The sequence below is a fragment of the Zootoca vivipara genome, chromosome 9 (assembly GCF_963506605.1).
Source record: "Zootoca vivipara chromosome 9, rZooViv1.1, whole genome shotgun sequence".
In the NCBI taxonomy this organism is placed as follows: Eukaryota; Metazoa; Chordata; class Lepidosauria; order Squamata; family Lacertidae; genus Zootoca; species Zootoca vivipara.
This window is the reverse complement of record NC_083284.1, coordinates 54,054,335-54,074,052: the sequence shown is the minus strand read 5'-3', so window position 1 is coordinate 54,074,052 and position 19,718 is coordinate 54,054,335. Positions and strand designations below refer to the sequence as shown.

Here is a 19,718-nt window from a genome sequence, read left to right as displayed (position 1 = left end):
ATCTCTCCCCCGTTTCTCCAAGAGCCTCTCTCTCTTGGACCACCCCCCAGATAACATACCTCAACCTTTTTCATTCATACCACACAAACATAACATACACTCCCCTCTCTCTCACACACCTATCTCTTTTTTAAATGCTTCAATTTAAAAAATAAAAAAATCCAAAAAAATACACAAGGGCCACCAACCTCCCTCCCTTCTCTTACTCTGATGAGGTTAATTAATTTTATCATATTTGCTACCCAGGGGCTCTTGACTGAAGGGTGGACTACAAATACCTCAAACAAATAAAAATGCAACATGTTCCAAGAGAAAATGGCTTGAAGGATTAAGTGGACCAAGAGACCGATATCTTAAAACCTTTGACACACCACCTTTCTTGTTTGAAAATCTCTTCACTTTGGCTCTTTTTCGCCTTCCTTTCCAAGATGGAGCTGAAAGTGAAGAAGGAGGCTGTCCCTGGTGAGACAAAGGTGAAACCCAAAGCCCTGAAAGCTAAAAACGCAGTCCTGAAAGGCGTCCACAGTCAGGAGAAGAAGAAAATCTGGAAGTCCCCTACCTTCCAAAGGCTGAAAACCCTGCGGTTACAGAGGCAGCTCAAGTATCCCAGGAAGAACACACCAAGGAGGAAAAAGTTGGACCACTATGTCATCATCAAGTTCCCCCTGACCACTGAATCATCCATGAAGAAGACTGAAGACAACAACACCCTCGTGTTCATCGTGGACATGAAAGCAAACAAGCACCATATCAAGCAGGCTGTCAAAAAGCTCTACGACATTGACATGGCAAAGGTCAACAAACTCATCAGGCCTGACGGTGAGAAGAAAGCCTATGTTGCTCCAGACTATGTCACGCTAGATGTTGCCAACAAGATTGGTATCATCTAAGTGGCCCGTTGCCAGCATTGTACGAAAAGACCTCCACCTCTCAATGCATTTTGTACAAAATGTGGCCTCTAGACTCCTGAGTCCTCAGGAGCATTAAAGGCCACACACCATGTAATTCCACCAGTATCTGTAAAAGGATTTTGCAATAAATTGCATCTTGGGCTCCATTAAAAGGGGGAAAAAATCTCTTCAGTTTGCTTACAGCTCAGTTAATTGTCAAGGGCAATGTCCATTCGGTCAGCGGTGTTACAATCAGTGAACAGACAAGAAGCAAAGTGAAAGATTACTCAGTGTCAACTTGGCACTCCACATGTCAAACATCAAACCATTTTTAGAATCCTTTTATGGATAGATGACATTTCAATGGAAATAAATGGGTACAGTATCCCATTGTCCTTGTCAAAACACCATCCAGTCCTCTGGGGCAAAAAAAAAATAGTCAATTATCAGATAATCAGATAAAAGAGAATATTACCTCTCAAAGACACTTTCCCATCTGTGGGACTGATCTGGAAACCTGGTGAAGTCAGGGAGCAACACTTGGGGGAGGAGGGACCTGGAGTCATAAACAACTGGCAAGAAAAGATTATGCAAACCAGCTAGGGAGTATAGTTAAGGGCTGATCCACACAATCAAAAGTGCTCCTTCTGCTTGTGACTTTAGAATAAATCAATTACATTGTCTGTTTGGTGAATGATGCAAAACTAGAGAAAGTCTCTACTTTAGAAGCCCTGGGAGATTTATTGGGATGTGCTACATAAAGGCTCAGAGGATGGAAGGTATGTTTTGTACTGTTGCAATGCCTGTCCTAGAAAAGCCATCATCAAGCCCTCCTGTGCTAAATTTATCCAATTAGATCTCTCCAACCTAATCTATAAATCTACTTGAGAGATCCCAAGCTTTATGGGTGTATTTAAATCATGGTCTATCCCAGGCATGTCCAACTGCCAAGAGACTGCAATCTACTCCCACTATAAAAAATCTGGCAGTGATCTACCCATTGGATTGACCGAAGTTGTTGAGGGGGAGACGTCACCAAAGTTGTTGTTTTTCTTGGGAGGGGGGATCGATCTGGATCACACCATCAACCAGGATCAATCAGGGATGGCCCACAATCGACCAGTAGATCGACCGGTTGGACATGCATGGCCTAAATACTAAAAAGTTTCTGATTTCCTGGCTATTCCATGAGCATTCCAAATGAAAAAGGCCACATCCACACCATTTCTTTAAAGCGGTATCACACCACTTTAAACAGGCATGGCTTCCCCCAAATAATTTTGGGACTTTTAGTTTGTTAAGGGTGCTACAAATTGTTAGGAGAACCTTATTCATTTCAGAAAGCTGCAATTCCCAGAGTTTCCTATGGAGAGGGATAGGTTGTTAAGACACTCTGGGAACTGTAACTGTGAGAGTGGAATTGGGGTATCCTAACAACTCTTAGCAACCTTAACAAACAGATGCCAATATTATTTGGGGAAAGCCATGACTGTATAGAGTGGTATCATAGTGCTTTGATTGCATGCTGTAGATGTGACCTAGGTGTGGTTAGCAGGCAAGGCAAGGCAAGGCAAGGCAAGGCACGGAAAAGCAGAGCTTGGTATTGACCAGCCACTTGGAGGGGAATCCATAGTCTCAAACTAAATTTCCACTCCATTTCTAAAATGGATTTCCCATGGAAAGAATACAAAACTCTTTCTTCACTTTCAGAGTTTTGAAAAGTACTTCTGAGCCCCTGGGTATTTTGCAATTGCTGTTTCCCCCTCCCCTTGTTTGTTTGCCTCTCTGTCTCTTCTGATTTCTCTGAGATTTTTATTTCTATCACTGCTGTTTACTGATTTGTACAAACTTAATTGTTTTCCCCTGTATTTCCCTGTTGCATCTTTCCCCTGCCTACATTTCTACAAGTTGTTTTACATGTAGCTATCAGTGCGATTCATGTTCTTGTTCAATTCAAATCTTTGTATACAAGATAAATAAGCAAGGAAATTCTTCAGTCTCTCTCTCTCTCTCTCTCCCCTACAAAATGCAATGTTCCCATTGTCCTTTTGATTGACTTTGCAAAGCTGAAATGTGAGGCTTGATTAATTTTTCTTTTTCTTTTGTTCCAAGTTTTGAACAATCTCACTTACTGTATGTTAACAGCTCAAAAAAGAAAATATATGTAAGCAACATTACTTTTAGACAAAACGAGAAAAGCAATTATCTCTTTTGCTGCCATACACTCTCAGCTTCTACGTTAACAAGAGAAAGGTCCTCATTTGAAATAACGCTTGTCTCAGATCAAACCAATCCCAGAAGGATGAGAATCTTTCCACACAACTAATGAATTGTATTCCACATTCACATTTGTTTTTCATTTGCTGCACACAGTCTGCATGTCTTCTGTCAAGAGAGAGCTTCCACCACAGAGGCATCACATTTTCCCAGCACACACACTTGATATCCGGATACATCAAGCCTGGATAATAGCGCAGAAATAGAATTTGGCATACAAGAAGTCACAATGGAGGCTGGCAATGGAGGCCAACAGCAGACGGAACCAGAGCCAATGACAGGCAGAGCCAAGTAGATCTGGTTTGGTTTTCATCCTCTTCCCTGCAGAATTCTACAAGGGCAACACTGAGACTAAGGCAGAGGCAGCTGACAGGCCGTGACATCCTTGGACTGAAAGTAGGAAGGCAGGCAAGTGGGGCCTGGCAGAGGGCAGACTGAAGTTGGTGGGGAAATGTCCCCCATTTGCCCTTACGGATCAACCTTAATTGATATGTGTTGGCGGGGAATCTTTTAACAAATTGCATCCAACCGGAAGGGGGTGGTTAAGCATTGGCTATAGTAAGATTGGTTCAATACAACAGGCATGGATGGAATACTCAGAAGGTAACTTTCTGTATTAAAACCAAAGAGAAATACTATTTATTATTATTGTATAAAGCTGCAATACTGTACCCATTTATCCAGGGCTAGGTTGGGCTTGTCAGTCACCAGTGATGCTTATGCATAGACACTCCACAGAGTGCATTGACTGCATACAGTCTATACAAGAGTAATGATATTTTCCTATCTCTGTTAGAAATGCCTTAGCTAGTCACTCTGCTAGTTTAGAAGGTCATTTGGTGAACAGCCAAATGCAACCCTATATTACATAGAAACTGGTACACTTTTTATACTAACAAAGAACAGCTCATCATATTGAGGTCGGCAGTGCAAGAAACATGGACAATCCTTTGTGCATGGGCATGTGGCTTCGCAACCCACAGTTCAATCTTCTTCAAATCATGTATCCCCCCCCCCCTTTTGATAACATAAGAGAAGATAATGGAATTGAGGTGTGTTTTTCCTCCTACTAGATCCATCTGAATTTGAAGGAACTGGCTGATAAAAGCTGCAACCACTGACCTGGAAATAAGTTCCACTGAACTCAATAGGGCTTATTCTTGAGCAAATATGTCTAGGATTACACCGCAGGTAAATGTTAGTTGGAGATCATAAAAGCAGGGCTAGGAGAGAAATCCAGTTTGGTTCACATTTAAAGACAAGCCAATTAATTTGTACTTTTTGAAAGAAGAAGAAGAGTTTGGATTTGATATCCCACTTTATCACTACCCGAAGGAGTCTCAAAGCGGCTAACAATCTCCTTTCCCATCCTCCCCCACAACAGACACCCTGTGAGGTGGGTGGGGCGGAGAGACTTCAGAGAAGTGTGACTAGCCCAAGGTCACCCAGCAGCTGCATGTGGAGGAGCAGAGATGCAAACCCAGTTCCCCAGATTAGGAGTCTACCGCTCTTAACCACTACACCACACTGGTGTAGATGTGAAAGAATATGTGAATGGAAACATAGCCATCCTTCAATATTCAGTTTCCCATATTTTGCAGTGAAATTCTTCTTCTTCTTCTTCTTCTTCTTCTTCTTCTTCTTCTTCTTCTTCTTCTTCTTCTTCTTCTTCTTCCTCTTCTTCTTCCTCTTCTTCTTCCTCTTCTTCTTCCTCTTCTTCTTCCTCTTCTTCTTCCTCTTCTTCTTCCTCTTCTTCTTCCTCTTCTTCTTCCTCTTCTTCTTCTTCTTCTTCTTCTTCTTCTTCTTCTTCTTCTTCTTCTTCTTCTTCTTCTTCTTCTTCTTCTTCTTCTTCTTCTTCTTCTTCTTCTTCTTCTTCTTCTTCTTCCAGCCAAGTAGTAGTACTAGTAGTAATAATAATTTCCATACCCCATTCATCCACCATTGAGAATATAAAAAACACAAAAATACATACCACGATAACAAACAAAACCAACCCCCCTCCCCCATTTAAAAGGCCATAGATTGTTTAATTAGCCAACGGTCTGGGAGAACAGGAATGTTTTTGCCTGGTACCTAAAGATATGCAATGAAGGCACCAGGTGAGCCTCTCTGGGGAGAGCATTCCACAAGTGGGGGGCACTGTAGAAAAGGCCCATTCTTGAATTGCCGCCCTCTGGATCTCTCATGGAGGAGGCACAAAAAAGGGCCTCAGATGATGATTGCAGGGTCTGGGTCAGTTCATATAGGGAGAGGCAGTCCTTAGGTATTGCAGTCCTGAGCTACTTAAGACTTCATAGGTCAAACCCAGCACTTTGAATGGAGCCCAGAAAAGAATTGGCAGCCATTGCAGTTGGAACAGGATTGGCATTATATGCTCAGAGCATCTTACCCCGTTGAGCATCCAGGCTGCTGAATTCTTTACCAGCTGAAGTTTCTGACCCATCTTCAGAGGCAGCCCCACATAAATGCACTTGTGGGCTCACAGTGCTTTATAAATAGATGAGAATGATGATTGTATTCAATGGGGTTAACTTTCAGGTAAGTGTGCATAGGATGACATCCTACAGTAGAGTTGGCCAACTTTTCAAAATGAACACTTTAAATTGAACCCAGCAGCGGACTGATTTCTGAAGTATAATTCCATGCACATCAGTAAATTTTTATTCGAACTTAAATAAGTGAAAGTTAGAAAGCTCTTCCAAGCTCACCTCAGGTTAACTCAGAAACTCAAGTTAACTCAGAAACTCACCTTAGGTTAACTCCGAAACCACCAAAGTTCTTCAGCGTGGTGCCAGCGGTGGAGGTGGGGGGACGAAGATGCATGTTGTACCAACTTTGGTGAAACTAAGCGGGCCTGGATCTGGTCAGTGCCTGAATAGAAGTCTGTCATGAATGCAGCACACAGAACACCATGATATGTAAAAAGCACATCACAGAATATAAATGAATATAAACATCCATTTTTTGACCCTACATTTCCAAAGGATATTGAGACTGGTTCTAGCTAAACTGTCCTTTGACTCAAATATTACCCTAAAACAAATATTCTTTATTTCATTTTCCAGGTCGATGTGCTGATAGTGCTAGCCAAAAGAACATTGCCCCTTTCTGTGGATGATTCTCTACTTGAGAATTCAGAAATGAACATCCAAGGGTGTTTTCTGAACAGCTCCCCTCCTTTCCCTTGCCCTGATTAAAGCGCTGTCATCGCAGCTTATGCATCAACACAGAGAGCACAATTTTGTCGGGCTGATGAAGCTCCCCTTCTTGGGAAGAATCAAATCAGGCTGAGGTGTAATTCTACGAGGGAAGGTTATTAAATTAGGAGACATTTTCAGCTAACTGCATAGTCTCTTATCAGTGTCTCACCTAGGCGCTCCAACACCCCTCAAGCTGACATGAAAGATGTTCAAGGGGGAAATGAAACTGAAATCAAAAGTCGAGCAAAAGGCTTCCCTCAAGATATATGCATGAACTTTGTGAGTCATGATTCTCTCCTCATTTGCAAACATATATGTCTAGAGCCACTCATCCCGAAAAGAGTTATTCAAGCCACTCTGACATAACTTAAATGAGAATTTAGCATCTGGAAACCTCTAATTGGCATCGCTCAGTATAACTTTGCTGCTTTTAAAGGATGATGTCACTTACAGCAGCGGAAAGACCCGGCTATATGTATTTTTATGCTTGCCACTCGGCAGTAACTGTATTTCCCCTCCCCAACTATCTGTCTGATAATATATTTTTTGTGTGTCAGTGTGTAATCCTGCCTGTTTGTGCATTTATTTCACTTGAGGCCACAGTTGCTTATAGTTGAACTGGCTAATCAACAACACACCGTGTGTTAAGTCCCTGGATCTTGCCAAGTTCACAACAGCTGAGGATGATTATATTAGCAACTTGCTTCACTGTGACGCTCATCTTCGACATGCTGGAATTTCAGCGTGGAAAGGCTTTTTTGAGCCTTGCAAAATGCCTTTGCGAAAAATAGGGAACCATCATCTTATTTGCTTACCTTCTTGCTTTCAGTGGCTGTCTGCACCGTGGGGGTCTGGGACTTACCTAGTTTTCTATGCAACAGAGGCAGTTAGCACAGTTGAAGCTCCACTGTGTCTCTTGTGTACAGCTGTAGGGTAGAAGCGAGTTTCTCTAGTCGCCAGCTTGCTTAGCTATAGCTGGAGCTAGGAAAAGGTGATGTAAGTGAAGCCAACATCTAGAAACCCTTCCCCTGCACCAATGAGGCATGATAATTTTACCACTTGAAGTATAACCAGCAACTGTGTATTGACCACCATGAACAAGAGAAAGAAGCCTTCATCTCTCGACATGATTCACGTCCTTGGTGGGGAACAGAGGCACAAACTTCTGAAGATCACTGAGGGGGCCTGATGCAATGTCCTGATGTCTCTCTTCGTTTGGCCTCAACAATGGGGGGCAGACCTCCCCCCCAAAAATTGAGGGGGCCCAAAGAGCCTCAGCCCCCTGGAGCCAGAGCCTATGTTGCTACATGTGCTACATTACTTCTTATCCTGCTCTTATCTTTTGACCTGAATTTTTCTCTAAAGTGTATTAGACGTTAGGGACATAGAAGAAGGGCTATGGCACAAGGAGGTCACTTATGCAACATAAAAGAAAGGACAGATGTTTTTCTCAAATTTGCGCAAGCTAATATATGTGCATAGATGGACATTTAAAATAATTACTATAATTTTAACAGAAATACAATACAACTCACCATGGTGAGAAAGGCTGTAACTTGCAAAGGTACTTTGAAAGAGAACTATTGTATATGAAAATGATGTACCAGTGGTACGGTACCAGTGGCTCCTAATAGACATGATGTACCAGTGGCTCCTAATAGACATTTTTGTACGTACCCTCCCCTAAGATAATGCTTGCATGTTATTTTCACTACACATTTACATGCACATCTTACCCTTGTATATCCTTTTTTGTACACGCTAATGGACTAAATAACTGCATCACAAAATTTGGAGAAGTGCACTTTTTTGGATGACTATATTTTGGTTTGCCTCTTGTTTTGGAAAAAGTGTGAATTAGGTAGGTTCACCTTTACCTGTGAACTGGATCAATGCTCTCCCACATCCCAATGACCAAATAACAGAAGCATTTGTACCAGCATGTCTAACTTACGCTTTCTAATATGCCCCATAGTGATCCCTAAGATCTTCTAGTGACAACCTGCCTTTTGATGATACTGCCAGAAATCTACAAGTGTGCATAACACCAGTTTGGGTTCCCCAAGTGCATGTGTCCAGAAATACTGTCAAACCCATCACCATCTCAAAGCTGAAAACAGAATATTGAAGTGGTTACCTTCTCAGATGATGTGGACTGTTTCAAGATTTGATTTGAGTCCTTGGCATAGCTGCCAAGTTATCCCTTTTTTAAAGGGATTTTACCTTATGCTGAATAGGCTTCCTCGCGAGAAAAGGGAAAACTTGGCAGCTATGGTCCTTGGAGGAGGACCTCTGTCGGTATATAACGATGTTCTTGGGAATCTGTCATCCATTCTGAGATGATTAGCTCTAGCTGAGTTAACACAAACTATTTTATATGACTGAAATTCTGATAACATGGGAAGGGAATCTGCCATAGGGAGCATCTTCAGAAGAAGAAAAGAGAAGGGGGGCAGGGAAAGAGAATGTGAAATTACTATACTCACTTAGATAATAACAGGAAATAAAGAAGTGGTGCTGAGTAACAGAAGTGAGCAATTTTCACCCAGGTGGAAATAATGAGTTGGTGATGAAGTACCTTTAGCACTTAAGAAGCCTCACAAATGCCCATATCAAAAACTAATTACCTCAGAGAAGCTATTGTGCTGATGGACAAATAGCTGTAGTGTCAGCTTTTCAAGACTATAATAGCATCCAGCGAAGGGCTGAAGGCCAGGGTGAAGTGCAGACCCCCAAGGCACAGTGAAATGAAGAAAACTTCTTGGAGGCTGCCTCAAAAGTGATTATTAAATATATATTGGTATCAGTCAGGCTCTTTATGCAAGGCTTGCTTCCCTGGGACCATTAAGATGACACTGTGTGGCCAGCTCAGAGAAGACTGTGTTGCTAGACCTAGGGAGATGTTTACCAATAGTTCAACCACAAAACATTCAATGCAATATTACCAGCTCATTGGCAACCTACAGGTGAAACTCGGAAAATTAGAATATCGTCAAAAAGTGCATTTATTTCAGTAATGCAACTTAAAAGGTGAAACCAATATATGAGATAGATGCATGACATGCAAAGCAAGATATGTCAAGCCTTTATTGGTTGTAATTGTAATCATTTGTCGATAGGTGGGTCAATTATAAATGGAATGTAATTAATGAAATGTAATAGCGATGTTTATTTTTGTATTATTGTAACTATTTGTTTTATTACCGTGGAATTTCCAAAAGAAAGCATTTGTAAATATCAAAAGAAAAATAAGAAATAAATAAGTTGCATTACTGAAATAAATGCACTTTTCGACGATATTCTAATTTTCTGAGTTTCACCTGTATAATGAGTCTGGGCAGATGAGAATTTAACTGGGGAAGTTTGGTAAATGCTGATTTGTTTCCTTTTGTTTTACGTAAACCCGGCAACAAAGTTCTGTATTGAAAATACAGACGTGGCAATAGGGATAGGCCTAAACCACAGGAATATCTCGTGGTAAGTAACTATCTTCTATTCTTCTAGTGCCTAGTATGCCTAGCTTCTCAGTCCAGAGGTTTTGTGGACCGGCAGAAAAATGTGGGCTCCCCCCCCCCCAGATAACTAGGCTTGGGTATTTAAAATCTTGCAGACTGTTAAACAAAAACTTCAAGCAAATTTTCAAACTGTACAATAGAAATGAAGTTCACCCTGAACTTTGAAGGCTGACTGTTTTTTTTCTCCTAAATCTAAATGCAGCAGTATTTTGATAGATTATGCATCTGTGTCTTTTCAGAAGCAAGTCCCACTGAATTCAGTGGGCCTTATGCCCAGGTGAGTGGGATTAGGGTTGCAGCCTATTTTAGAGGGCTCAACTGTTTGCTATCTATATCTGAATGCAGAGGCGTCCTTCCCATAGGGGCTACTGGCTCGTTGCGCCAGGGCGCTGGCCTCTCAGGGGCGCCCCAGCATTCGCGAGTCGCAACGAGCCACTAAGCCCTGCCACCCGCTTGGTCAGTCCCCACGCTAAACAGGTGCAGTGCAGAGGCCTCACCGTGTGGAGACTGACTTCTGCGATGCAGCACGGCTTCTGATGCCTCTGGGCGGGCGGTGATGCAGGCATGGCTTCTGAATCAGAAGCCGTGGACGTCTCTGGGCGCCGCCCCTTCCCTCCCACTGAGGTGGCCGAGCGGGAGGAAGAGGCCGAGAGCAGGAAGGAAGCGGCAACGGCACGGAGACTGCCTCCGCCACCCAGGCCAGCAGCATGGGCTCTGCGCCCCACTGAGACAGAGGACGCCGACGCTGCTGAAGATGAGGTGTTGGCGTGAGTGGCCTTTTGGGAGGGGGGTGCTTTGGGGAGGGGATGGGTATCCCTCAGCCACGGGAATCTCCTGCCTGCCGAGCCGCTGTTGCCTGGCAGAGTGGCAGGAGAGGCAGTGGCGGGAGCGGCTCCCGAGGGGCCTCCTCCAGGTCACCGGTGCCCACTGCCCCACCACCACCACTCCCGGGGCACAGGCGGTGGCTTGGCAACCGCCTCCTGCTCCTCCGGCTGCTGGGCAGCAGTGAGAGCGCTGACAGCGGGCTGTAGTCAGGGAGCCCCAATGGCGCCCTCCGCCCCAGGCTAAATTTTTGGAAAGGGAGGGGGCGCCAGAGGGACTTTTGCGCCACGGCGCTGGATGTGCTTAAGACGGCCCTGTCTGAATGGTCTGTCATGACTCTGCATTTGTGCTGCTTTTCCTTTATGCCTTATTCCCCCCCCCCCCTGTGTGGTTCTGGCACCTACCCCATGAAGCATTTCATAAGAATTCATCGACAGTTAGCAACACAGCTTCCTCTTTGCAGGAGCAAATGTGGGCATCCTTGGAATAAGTGTGCAGCTTTGCAACCCACAGAAGGAATGCAGACACACAGTTAAGAGCACAGCACTTCAATTGCAAGCACATTTCCTCAGGAGTAAGTCACACTGATTACAGTATTCATCATTCTGAAGTAAGGCTGCTTAGAATCATTGCCTTAGTCACAACTCTGGATTGTACCTGTGAGGGACAGGGGATATCGCGAAGTCCCTCCCCTCCTGAGTTCAAGCCAATCCCCGAGCACAGGGGAAAGCAGAGAGAGTTCCGATTCCAGTGGGGAAGCAGGAAGTCGTGTCCGAGGCTCAGGCAAGGTAGAGGAGCCAGGGTCCCAGGTGGGACAGGAAGGGGCGAATAAGGGGGGGAGACCCATCCCCCCAACTCCGGAATTACGCAGAAAGAGGAGGGGAAAGAGGATGGGTCTGCCAAAGCTTTTGTGTTGGAGAAAGACGCGCCAAAAGCCATTAGGAGGTTCTGAAACCGACTGACCACATCACTCCGTGTAAATAGCAATGACTTCAGCACTGTAAATACGCAGCACCAATAAAAGAATAAAATGCAGAGCTGCGTAGCGTCGTTACTCTGAAGTAGTCCACTCCGGCCACTGTGACAGCAACCTCCTAATCCTTTTTGGGCTACTTTGGAGTTGCCGGGATGAGCGTGTCAGAGGCGGAGAGATGGCGGCAGATCGCGGAGCAAGCCCAGCAAGAACTGCAGCAGCTGTCGCTGCAGGCGCAGGGGGAATTGAAGGCAGCTAAAGAAGAGACTAAGAAGGTCCAGGACGACCGGCTACAACTTGCGGAACAGGTGAGACCGCTACAGGAAAGAGAGCAGGAATAAAGGGCGGTGGCGGTAGACCTCCAAAACAAGCTGGATGCAGAGAAAAACAAGGCGGGAGGGGCACCCCAAGTCCAAGTGCTGCCAGGAAGGAGAGCCGGGACCCTAGTAAGCAAGTTCAATGGAGACCCGAAGGAATATCAGGGCTTTGAGACTGAGATTGTGTATGCTCTTGAGCTGCACCACGATGAGTTCCCTGATGATGAGCACAGGGTAGCGTTTATTGTGGAGCACCTTACCGGGGCAGCCAGGGAGTGGCTAAGACCGTTAATCGCAACAAAGAATCCTTGCATGAAGAATGTCAAACTATTTCTAGAAGGTTTGAAAACGATGTATTCGTCCGATAGTCATATGGACCAGACTAAGGAGGAACTTCATAATTTACGCCAAGGAAATATGACAGTTCGCGCGTATTGGGCGAAATTCACCATGCTGGTGCACAGATTGGGGTGGGAACTAGAGTCACCCCCAATGCAAGCGGCGTTCTACTTGGGGTTGCATGAGGAGGTGAAGGATGAGCTCTCGAGAGGTCCAAAGCCCAGTAATATGGATCAGCTGAGCAAAGCGGCTCTGGCGGTGGGGGTGAGACAGGAATCCCGGTGGAGCGACAAGCAAGCAACGCGCGCAAAGCGGGCTTGGTTCCCACGGTCGCAGGAGAAGCCACTCCCCCAACAACCCTTTCAAGCCACGCCTGGGGCCAGTCAGGACGAGGAACCCATGCAGATTGATAGCGCGCGCGCGCGGGCTTTTCAAACCCCAGCGGCGCCAAGACGCAAGGAGGGAAGGGGTGGGAATTGCTTTCTCTGCAACTCCCCCCAGCATCTCGTCAGAGACTGCCCACATCGCAGGGAGTGGCAAGGAAAGGCGGGAACGGTTGTGCCCTCCCCCACTGACGCAGCACCACAGCAGGGAAACGGGAAAGCCTGGCTGCAGGAGACAAGGGGCAGCAGCCAGGCACAGTCCGCAGACAACAGCCCCAGCCCACCCACCCGCACAGAGAGGAGCAGAGCCAGCCCACCCCTCCCAGAGCAGGAGTGGTTCTAGAAGTGACACTCACGCTCCCAAATGGCTATCCCCTGACGGTCCTCGCCCTAATTGACAGTGGTGCCTCAGCCAACTTCTTCTCGAGAAACTTTGCAGAAGAGCACCAGATCCAGCTTCTGCAGCTGGATTTTCCCCTGCACGTGGCAACCATTGACGGCAGAGAGCTGCTGGGAGGGGCCATCACTCATCAAACCCCCCCCCATGAGAATGACGGTGGGAAGGCACTCAGAGACACTGGCATTCAACGTCACAACCATCTCAGACCCCCCCATCGTCTTGGGCATGAGCTGGCTGGCGCGCCACGACCCCTCCATAAGTTGGCACCAGAGATGCATCACTTTTGGATCGGACTTTTGCCTGGAACATTGCATGCAGCACCAACCAGGGGAGGGGCCTCCGATAGCCACGGTGGCCACCATGCACGTCAAAGGGGGTGAGGCGATACCCAAGCCGTACTGGGACCTGCAGGAGGTCTTCAACGAAGCGGAGTCCGACCACCTACCCCCACACAGGCCTTTTGACTGCCAGATCAACCTGGTGCCAGGGGCAACTATACCCCCAGCCAAGCTGTACGCCATGTCAGATCAGGAACTGGAGGATCTGCGCGCTTTCATCGACAAGAACCTCAAGCGGGGGTTCATCAGAGAAAGCAAGGCAGCAGGGGGCAGCCCGGTCTTCTGGGTGGACAAGAAAGACACGCAACAGCGCCGTCTTGTGGTGGATTTTAGACGGCTGAATTCAGTGACAGAGCCAGTGGCTTTCCCCATGCCCAGAGTGGATGATCTCCTGACAGCGGCACGCAGGGGCAAGATTTTCACCAAGCTAGACCTGAGGGGGGCGTACAACTTGATCAGAATCCGGGAAGGCGATGAATGGAAAACCACGATGTTCACGCCTCTGGGCTCTTTTGAATATCTGGTGATGCCCTTCGGGTTGCAAGGGGGCTCAGCATGCTTCCAGGCCTTCATGCACCACGTCCTGGGGTCCCTCCTCTTCAGGAAATGCTTGGTCTTCCTGGATGACATCCTTATCTACTCCGATGACCCAGTGCAGCATGTGAAAGATGTCAGGGAGGTGTTGCAGCGCCTGAAGGAGAACCACCTGTATGTGAAGCTGGAGAAGTGCAAGTTTCACACCAAGGAGGTGGACTTCCTGGGCTACAAGCTGTCAGACAAGGGGCTGGCGATGGACAAGGACAAGGTGCAGGCCATCCTGGACTGGCACAGCCCCAGGACGCGCAAAGATGCCCAACGCCTACTAGGCTTCGCCAACTTCTACAGGAAGTTCATCAAGAACTTCTCTCGCGTTACGGCTCCCATCACGGACTGCCTGAGAGGCAAGCAGAAGTTCAGGTGGACACCAGAGGCGCAAGCAGCGTTCGAAAGCCTCAAGAGGGTGTTCGCCTCAGACCAGAACCTGTTCCACGTGGTTCAGGACGCGCCCCTACGCGTGGAGACAGATGCTTCTGATAAAGCTATGGGCGCCATTTTGTTGCAACTGGACGCCAACAGAGAGTGGAGACCCTGTGCCTTCTTCTCCAGGAAGTTGACCCAGCCAGAGCGAAACTACACGGTGTTTGATCGGGAACTTCTTGCGATCCACGCTGCGTTCCAGCACTGGAGACACTTCCTGGTGGGCGCCAAGCACCCCATCCAGGTGTGCACAGACCACAAGAACCTGGAGTTCTGGAGAACTGCCAGGGTGCTCAACCAGCGGCAGATACGGTGGGCAGAGTTCTTCTCGAACTTCAACTTCTCCATACACTACATCCCGGGAGAGCAGAATGTCAGGGCGGATGCCCTCTCCCGCAAGCCAGAGTACATGGAGGAGGAGGCGCCACCGGCACCCAGGCACATTTTCCCCCCGTCAGCTTGGTCCTGCGGAGCAGCAGTGGTGAGCGAGGCAGAACTCTCAGCACTGACGGCAGCGGATGAATTTGCCAACCGCATCTTCAGAGAACTGAGGGGGGGGGAGCAGGCAAAAGACTTTGCAGACCGCAGGGGGCTGCTTTTCTACAAGGGTGCACTGTACCTGCCCACCACCCAGCTTAGACGTACGGTCCTCAAGCAGATGCACGACAACCCAACGGCGGGTCATTTTGGGAGGGACAAAACCGCTCACCTAGTCATGAGACACTTCTGGTGGCCAGGGGTGCGGGAAGATGTTCGAGACTATGTAAGGGGCTGTGACACCTGCCAGCGGGCAAAGGTGGTCAGAGCAGCGCCACCGGGATTGCTGGAGCCCTTAGCCACGCCACACAGGCCGTGGGAAGTGGTGTCCATGGACTTCATCACAGATCTGCCTTCTTCCAGGGGCAAGACCGCAGTGTTGGTGGTGGTGGACCTCATGTCCAAAATGTGCCACTTTATACCGTGTGCCAGGGCGGTCTCTGCAGAAGAGACAGCCAAACTGTTTGTGGATCACGTATTCAGACTGCATGGATTACCTTTAAGGGTTATTTCGGATCGTGGCCGCCAATTTGTTTCCAGGTTCTGGCGGCGGCTCATGAACCTCCTGCAGGTGGAGGTCAGCTTGTCGACGGCTAGACACCCGCAGACCAATGGACAGGCGGAGAGGGTCAACGCCATTCTGCAGCAGTACCTGAGATGCTACGTCAGCCAGCGGCAAACGGACTGGGTGGATCGCCTGCCACTGGCAGAATTTGCCTACAACAATGCGGTGCACGTCTCCACAGGGGTGTCGCCCTTTAAGGCCAATTACGGGCGTGACCTCAGATCTTTCCCAGAGAGGGAGGGGGAGGAGGAGGAGGAGGGCCCACAGGCTGAGGATTGGGCAGAAGAACTGGAGACGGTGCACCAGCAGCTCAGAGAACACTTGGAGAGAGCCAAGGAAGCGTACAAGAGGGGGGCAGATCGCCACAGGCGACCGGGGGAGGTCATTAGGGTGGGGGACAAAGTTTGGTTGTCCTCGGAGGGCCTTCCCATCAGAGGGCGATGCAAAAAGCTGGCGCCCAGAAGGTTGGGCCCCTTCACGGTCACGCAACAGGTCAACCCGGTGGCATACAGGCTGGCACTGCCAGAGGACATGAGGGTGCACCCAGTGTTTCATAGATCGCTGCTGTCGCCGTACAGGGAAAGCAGCAGGCTCCGAGACAGCGAACAAACCCCTGAGGGAGGGGGGGAGAGGGAAGGCAGGGAGCAACTCAATGAGGCCACGGCCATCCTGGATTCAAGGTGGGGGGTGGGGGGACTGGAGTACCTCATGGCATGGGAGGATGCTCCACCGTCCCAGAATGAATGGGTCCCAGCCACTCAGATACAGGAGGAATTCCTGGTAGAAGAATTTCACGCCCTCTTTCCCCATAGACCCAAGCCCTGGCACATGGAAAGGGAGGGGGAGGGGGAAGAAGCACGGGAGAGCAGTTCACCATGGCGCTGGGAAGCGGAGTTTGAGGAACCAGAGGATGAGGTATGGGTGTCACCGAGATCCACCCAGTCAGAGGAAGGAGCAGATTGGCAGAACATTTTTACCCCCACCAGCTCTGACGCCACGGACTTTTTGGGATTCCCGTCCTCCCAGGCGGAAGGGGGGGGGCTTGCAGGACTGGGGGGAGGTGTTCACACCAACGGGCTCGGAAGGCACTGAGTTCTTAGGCTTCCAGTCGTCACCGACACCTGGGGGGGACCTGGGGAGGGGTGAAGGAGAGCTTGGGAGGGGGGTGGATGTGAGGGACAGGGGATATCGCGAAGTCCCTCCCCTCCTGAGTTCAAGCCAATCCCCGAGCACAGGGGAAAGCAGAGAGAGTTCCAATTCCAGTGGGGAAGCAGGAAGTCGTGTCCGAGGCTCAGGCAAGGTAGAGGAGCCAGGGTCCCAGGTGGGACAGGAAGGGGCGAATAAGGGGGGGAGACCCATCCCCCCAACTCCGGAATTACGCAGAAAGAGGAGGGGAAAGAGGATGGGTCTGCCAAAGCTTTTGTGTTGGAGAAAGACGCGCCAAAAGCCATTAGGAGGTTCTGAAACCGACTGACCACATCACTCCGTGTAAATAGCAATGACTTCAGCACTGTAAATACGCAGCACCAATAAAAGAATAAAATGCAGAGCTGCGTAGCGTCGTTACTCTGAAGTAGTCCACTCCGGCCACTGTGACAGTACCCATTCATCCTGAACCACCAAGAGGGCAACCCACACATCAGGAAATAAGATTCTGGGTCTATCAACTGGATGTGCACTGCTTTTGGTTGCAGATTTCCATTTTTTTAAAGTAATTCTGCATGCATAATGATGTCTCCTCTAATATCCTGGCCCCCACCTATTTAATGCATATTAGAGAAACGGCATAGAAGCATGTGCTGCTTTTGGTTTCAGGGTTGGCACACCAGATTGTGGAACTATTCACGTTTCACAATTTGCTTTTGAGTCTGTGCATTTGGGATTCTGCAAATAACTATCAAGAATAAAAGACTTGACACTGGGAATAGCCTCCCTGCATTTGCTGTCTCTGCCATTATTTGTGTAGTGTGTAACTGTCATACCCAGGTAACTATCAGACTCATCAGCTACCTGAGTACACATCGCTGAATGTTCTGTCTATGGGGCGAAAAACTGTCTATGGGACTTTTATACTTCAGAAGACAAATGAAAAGGCCAACAGCTGTAAGCAGTTTGATAGTTTGATTTGGACAATGCATCTAACTGCCTGCTAAGAGAATCAAAAGCACTAATATATATCTATATTAATACACACAGTGAGCAGGACAGAACTGCTGCACTGTATATGCCAGAGAGACTATAAACATTTTTTACAGAGACAGGAAAAAGTTTGCCCATCCCTGGTTTGTGTTATATTAGGTGGGTGATGTTGTGAGCCACTTTGTGGGGGCAAATGGATATAAAGGGCCTAGATAAATAATAGTCTCCCCATCCTTCCCTGGTAGGACTTCTGTGGTTTTGTGTTTTGACAGCTGTATGGAAGACAGAAACTCAACAGGTTAAACATGGCAACAGGGAGGCAGAAGATGCAGTTGTTGTAAACATGGCCAGGAGATGTTGGGGATTTGATCCCACTGTCGATTGGAACTACTGACTGTGTTTTGATTGGCTGATTTGCTTAATTTGGTTGCAGATCCTCTATATTGTTGCACTTAATAAATATAACCTTTTCCCCACCCCAACTGAGATGTTTTGAGTATGGGTGTGCATGGGCAACGATAGCTTGCACACCTGAACTCTGAGACGTGACCTCTGGATACTCAAGAATCTGTATCATAATTCACACAGAGCCAAACACTATGTCTACAGTTATACATCTGAAGATGTATAACATCTGAAGATCAGAACGGTGCTAAGTCTTTTAACACATATTCATTGGGTAACAGATGCTAAGTAAAGTAAGCAAACACTATCAGGCATGTAACTGATGGGAAACGACACCATGGATAAACTAGGCCCCATCTATCTTACTCACGTCAAATTTCTATCATATATATATATATTAGAACCTGGAAGACTGATGTAGTGTTTAAACCTACCATGGCATGTAATGGGAAATAGAATCCAGGTGCAGATGATTGATCTACTCATAATTAAACTGGCTGTACCTTGACGGTGCACCTGGTTGTGGAATGGATTAAGCCTGGTCAACAGATTTAATGTTTGGAACCAAAGATGACTTTTCTCCCCTCTCATCAGCTATTAAATGAAAATACGTACCTAATTCCGGATTTATACTTGCTATGCTATGCTATGCTTCAGCCACATAAAATGTACTGAGCTACAAATTTCATGCAATTAATGGATTTTTAAATAAATAAAAAAGTGATTGATTTTGTCTTCAGCACGCTTAAATAGAAAAAGGCCCTTCAGAATTATGTCATTGGGTGTTTTTGTTCAAAGTCTTTAGAAAGCGCAGGATAACCGTGCAAATGATCACAACCAAAAGTTTTACCTACTAAATAAAGTGGGTGCTGCCAGAGGCAAAAGTAGGCAGAATAATGAATACGACTTTTACATCTGTATATTTGGCTGGTTTTTCACACTGTTATAGACCCCTTCCTATCCTCCTTGCAGGCAAGCAAGAGACATTATCTGAGTTGTAGGACACTTCGCAGCCAGCCCAAAAAACCTGAAAGAGGCTGGAAAGCAGAGATGGTGTGGAGTGTGGCCTCAGTAGACCGGATGGGTCATCCTGAGGAGTGTGGCCTGGGGAGAGTCTTGAGGACCACATAGGAAGGCCCTTGGGCCTGACACCCAGCCCCATCTCTGATCCATACAATATGCAGGACTTCTACACATACCTTGAAGAGGAGAAAATATTGACATCTGCTGGGAATCAGGGGGGGAAAAACTGCACAAACTGTCAACAGACCTTTTGGCAGAAAATAAATGTCCTTATGTTAATAAAATTGGCCACTGGGAGAGACAACGTTTTCCTATTCAGGTAAATCATCTTGTTCCATGGTAGTTCACAGGACACCATGGAATCTAGCACTCATCACTCATGGTGGAGAAGAGGTTATTGCTTCATCAGTGGAATATGACTAGTGAAAAGGGAGGGCATGGATCTGGCAGAATTCCTTTAGCTAATTGAGACCAGGCTGACTTGGACCAGTAGGAGGTTGTCTCATCTCTATCTAATATGATACAGGCAAGTTTTGAGTATCATCTGAGTCAAATGTTATCCTTGGCTCACGATCACA

At 47.2% G+C, this 19,718-nt stretch overlaps 1 protein-coding gene across 1 annotated transcript; it reads left to right on the top strand.

Moving 5' to 3' along the window:
* Window positions 1-428: 428 nt before the first annotated feature.
* On the top strand, window positions 429-895 carry LOC118084410 (large ribosomal subunit protein uL23-like). Its single transcript, XM_035113897.2, has one exon. It carries the CDS (start codon window positions 429-431, stop codon window positions 888-890), a length of 462 nt encoding a protein of 153 aa, XP_034969788.2. The 3' UTR covers window positions 891-895.
* The last annotated feature ends 18,823 nt before the right edge of the window (window positions 896-19,718 follow it).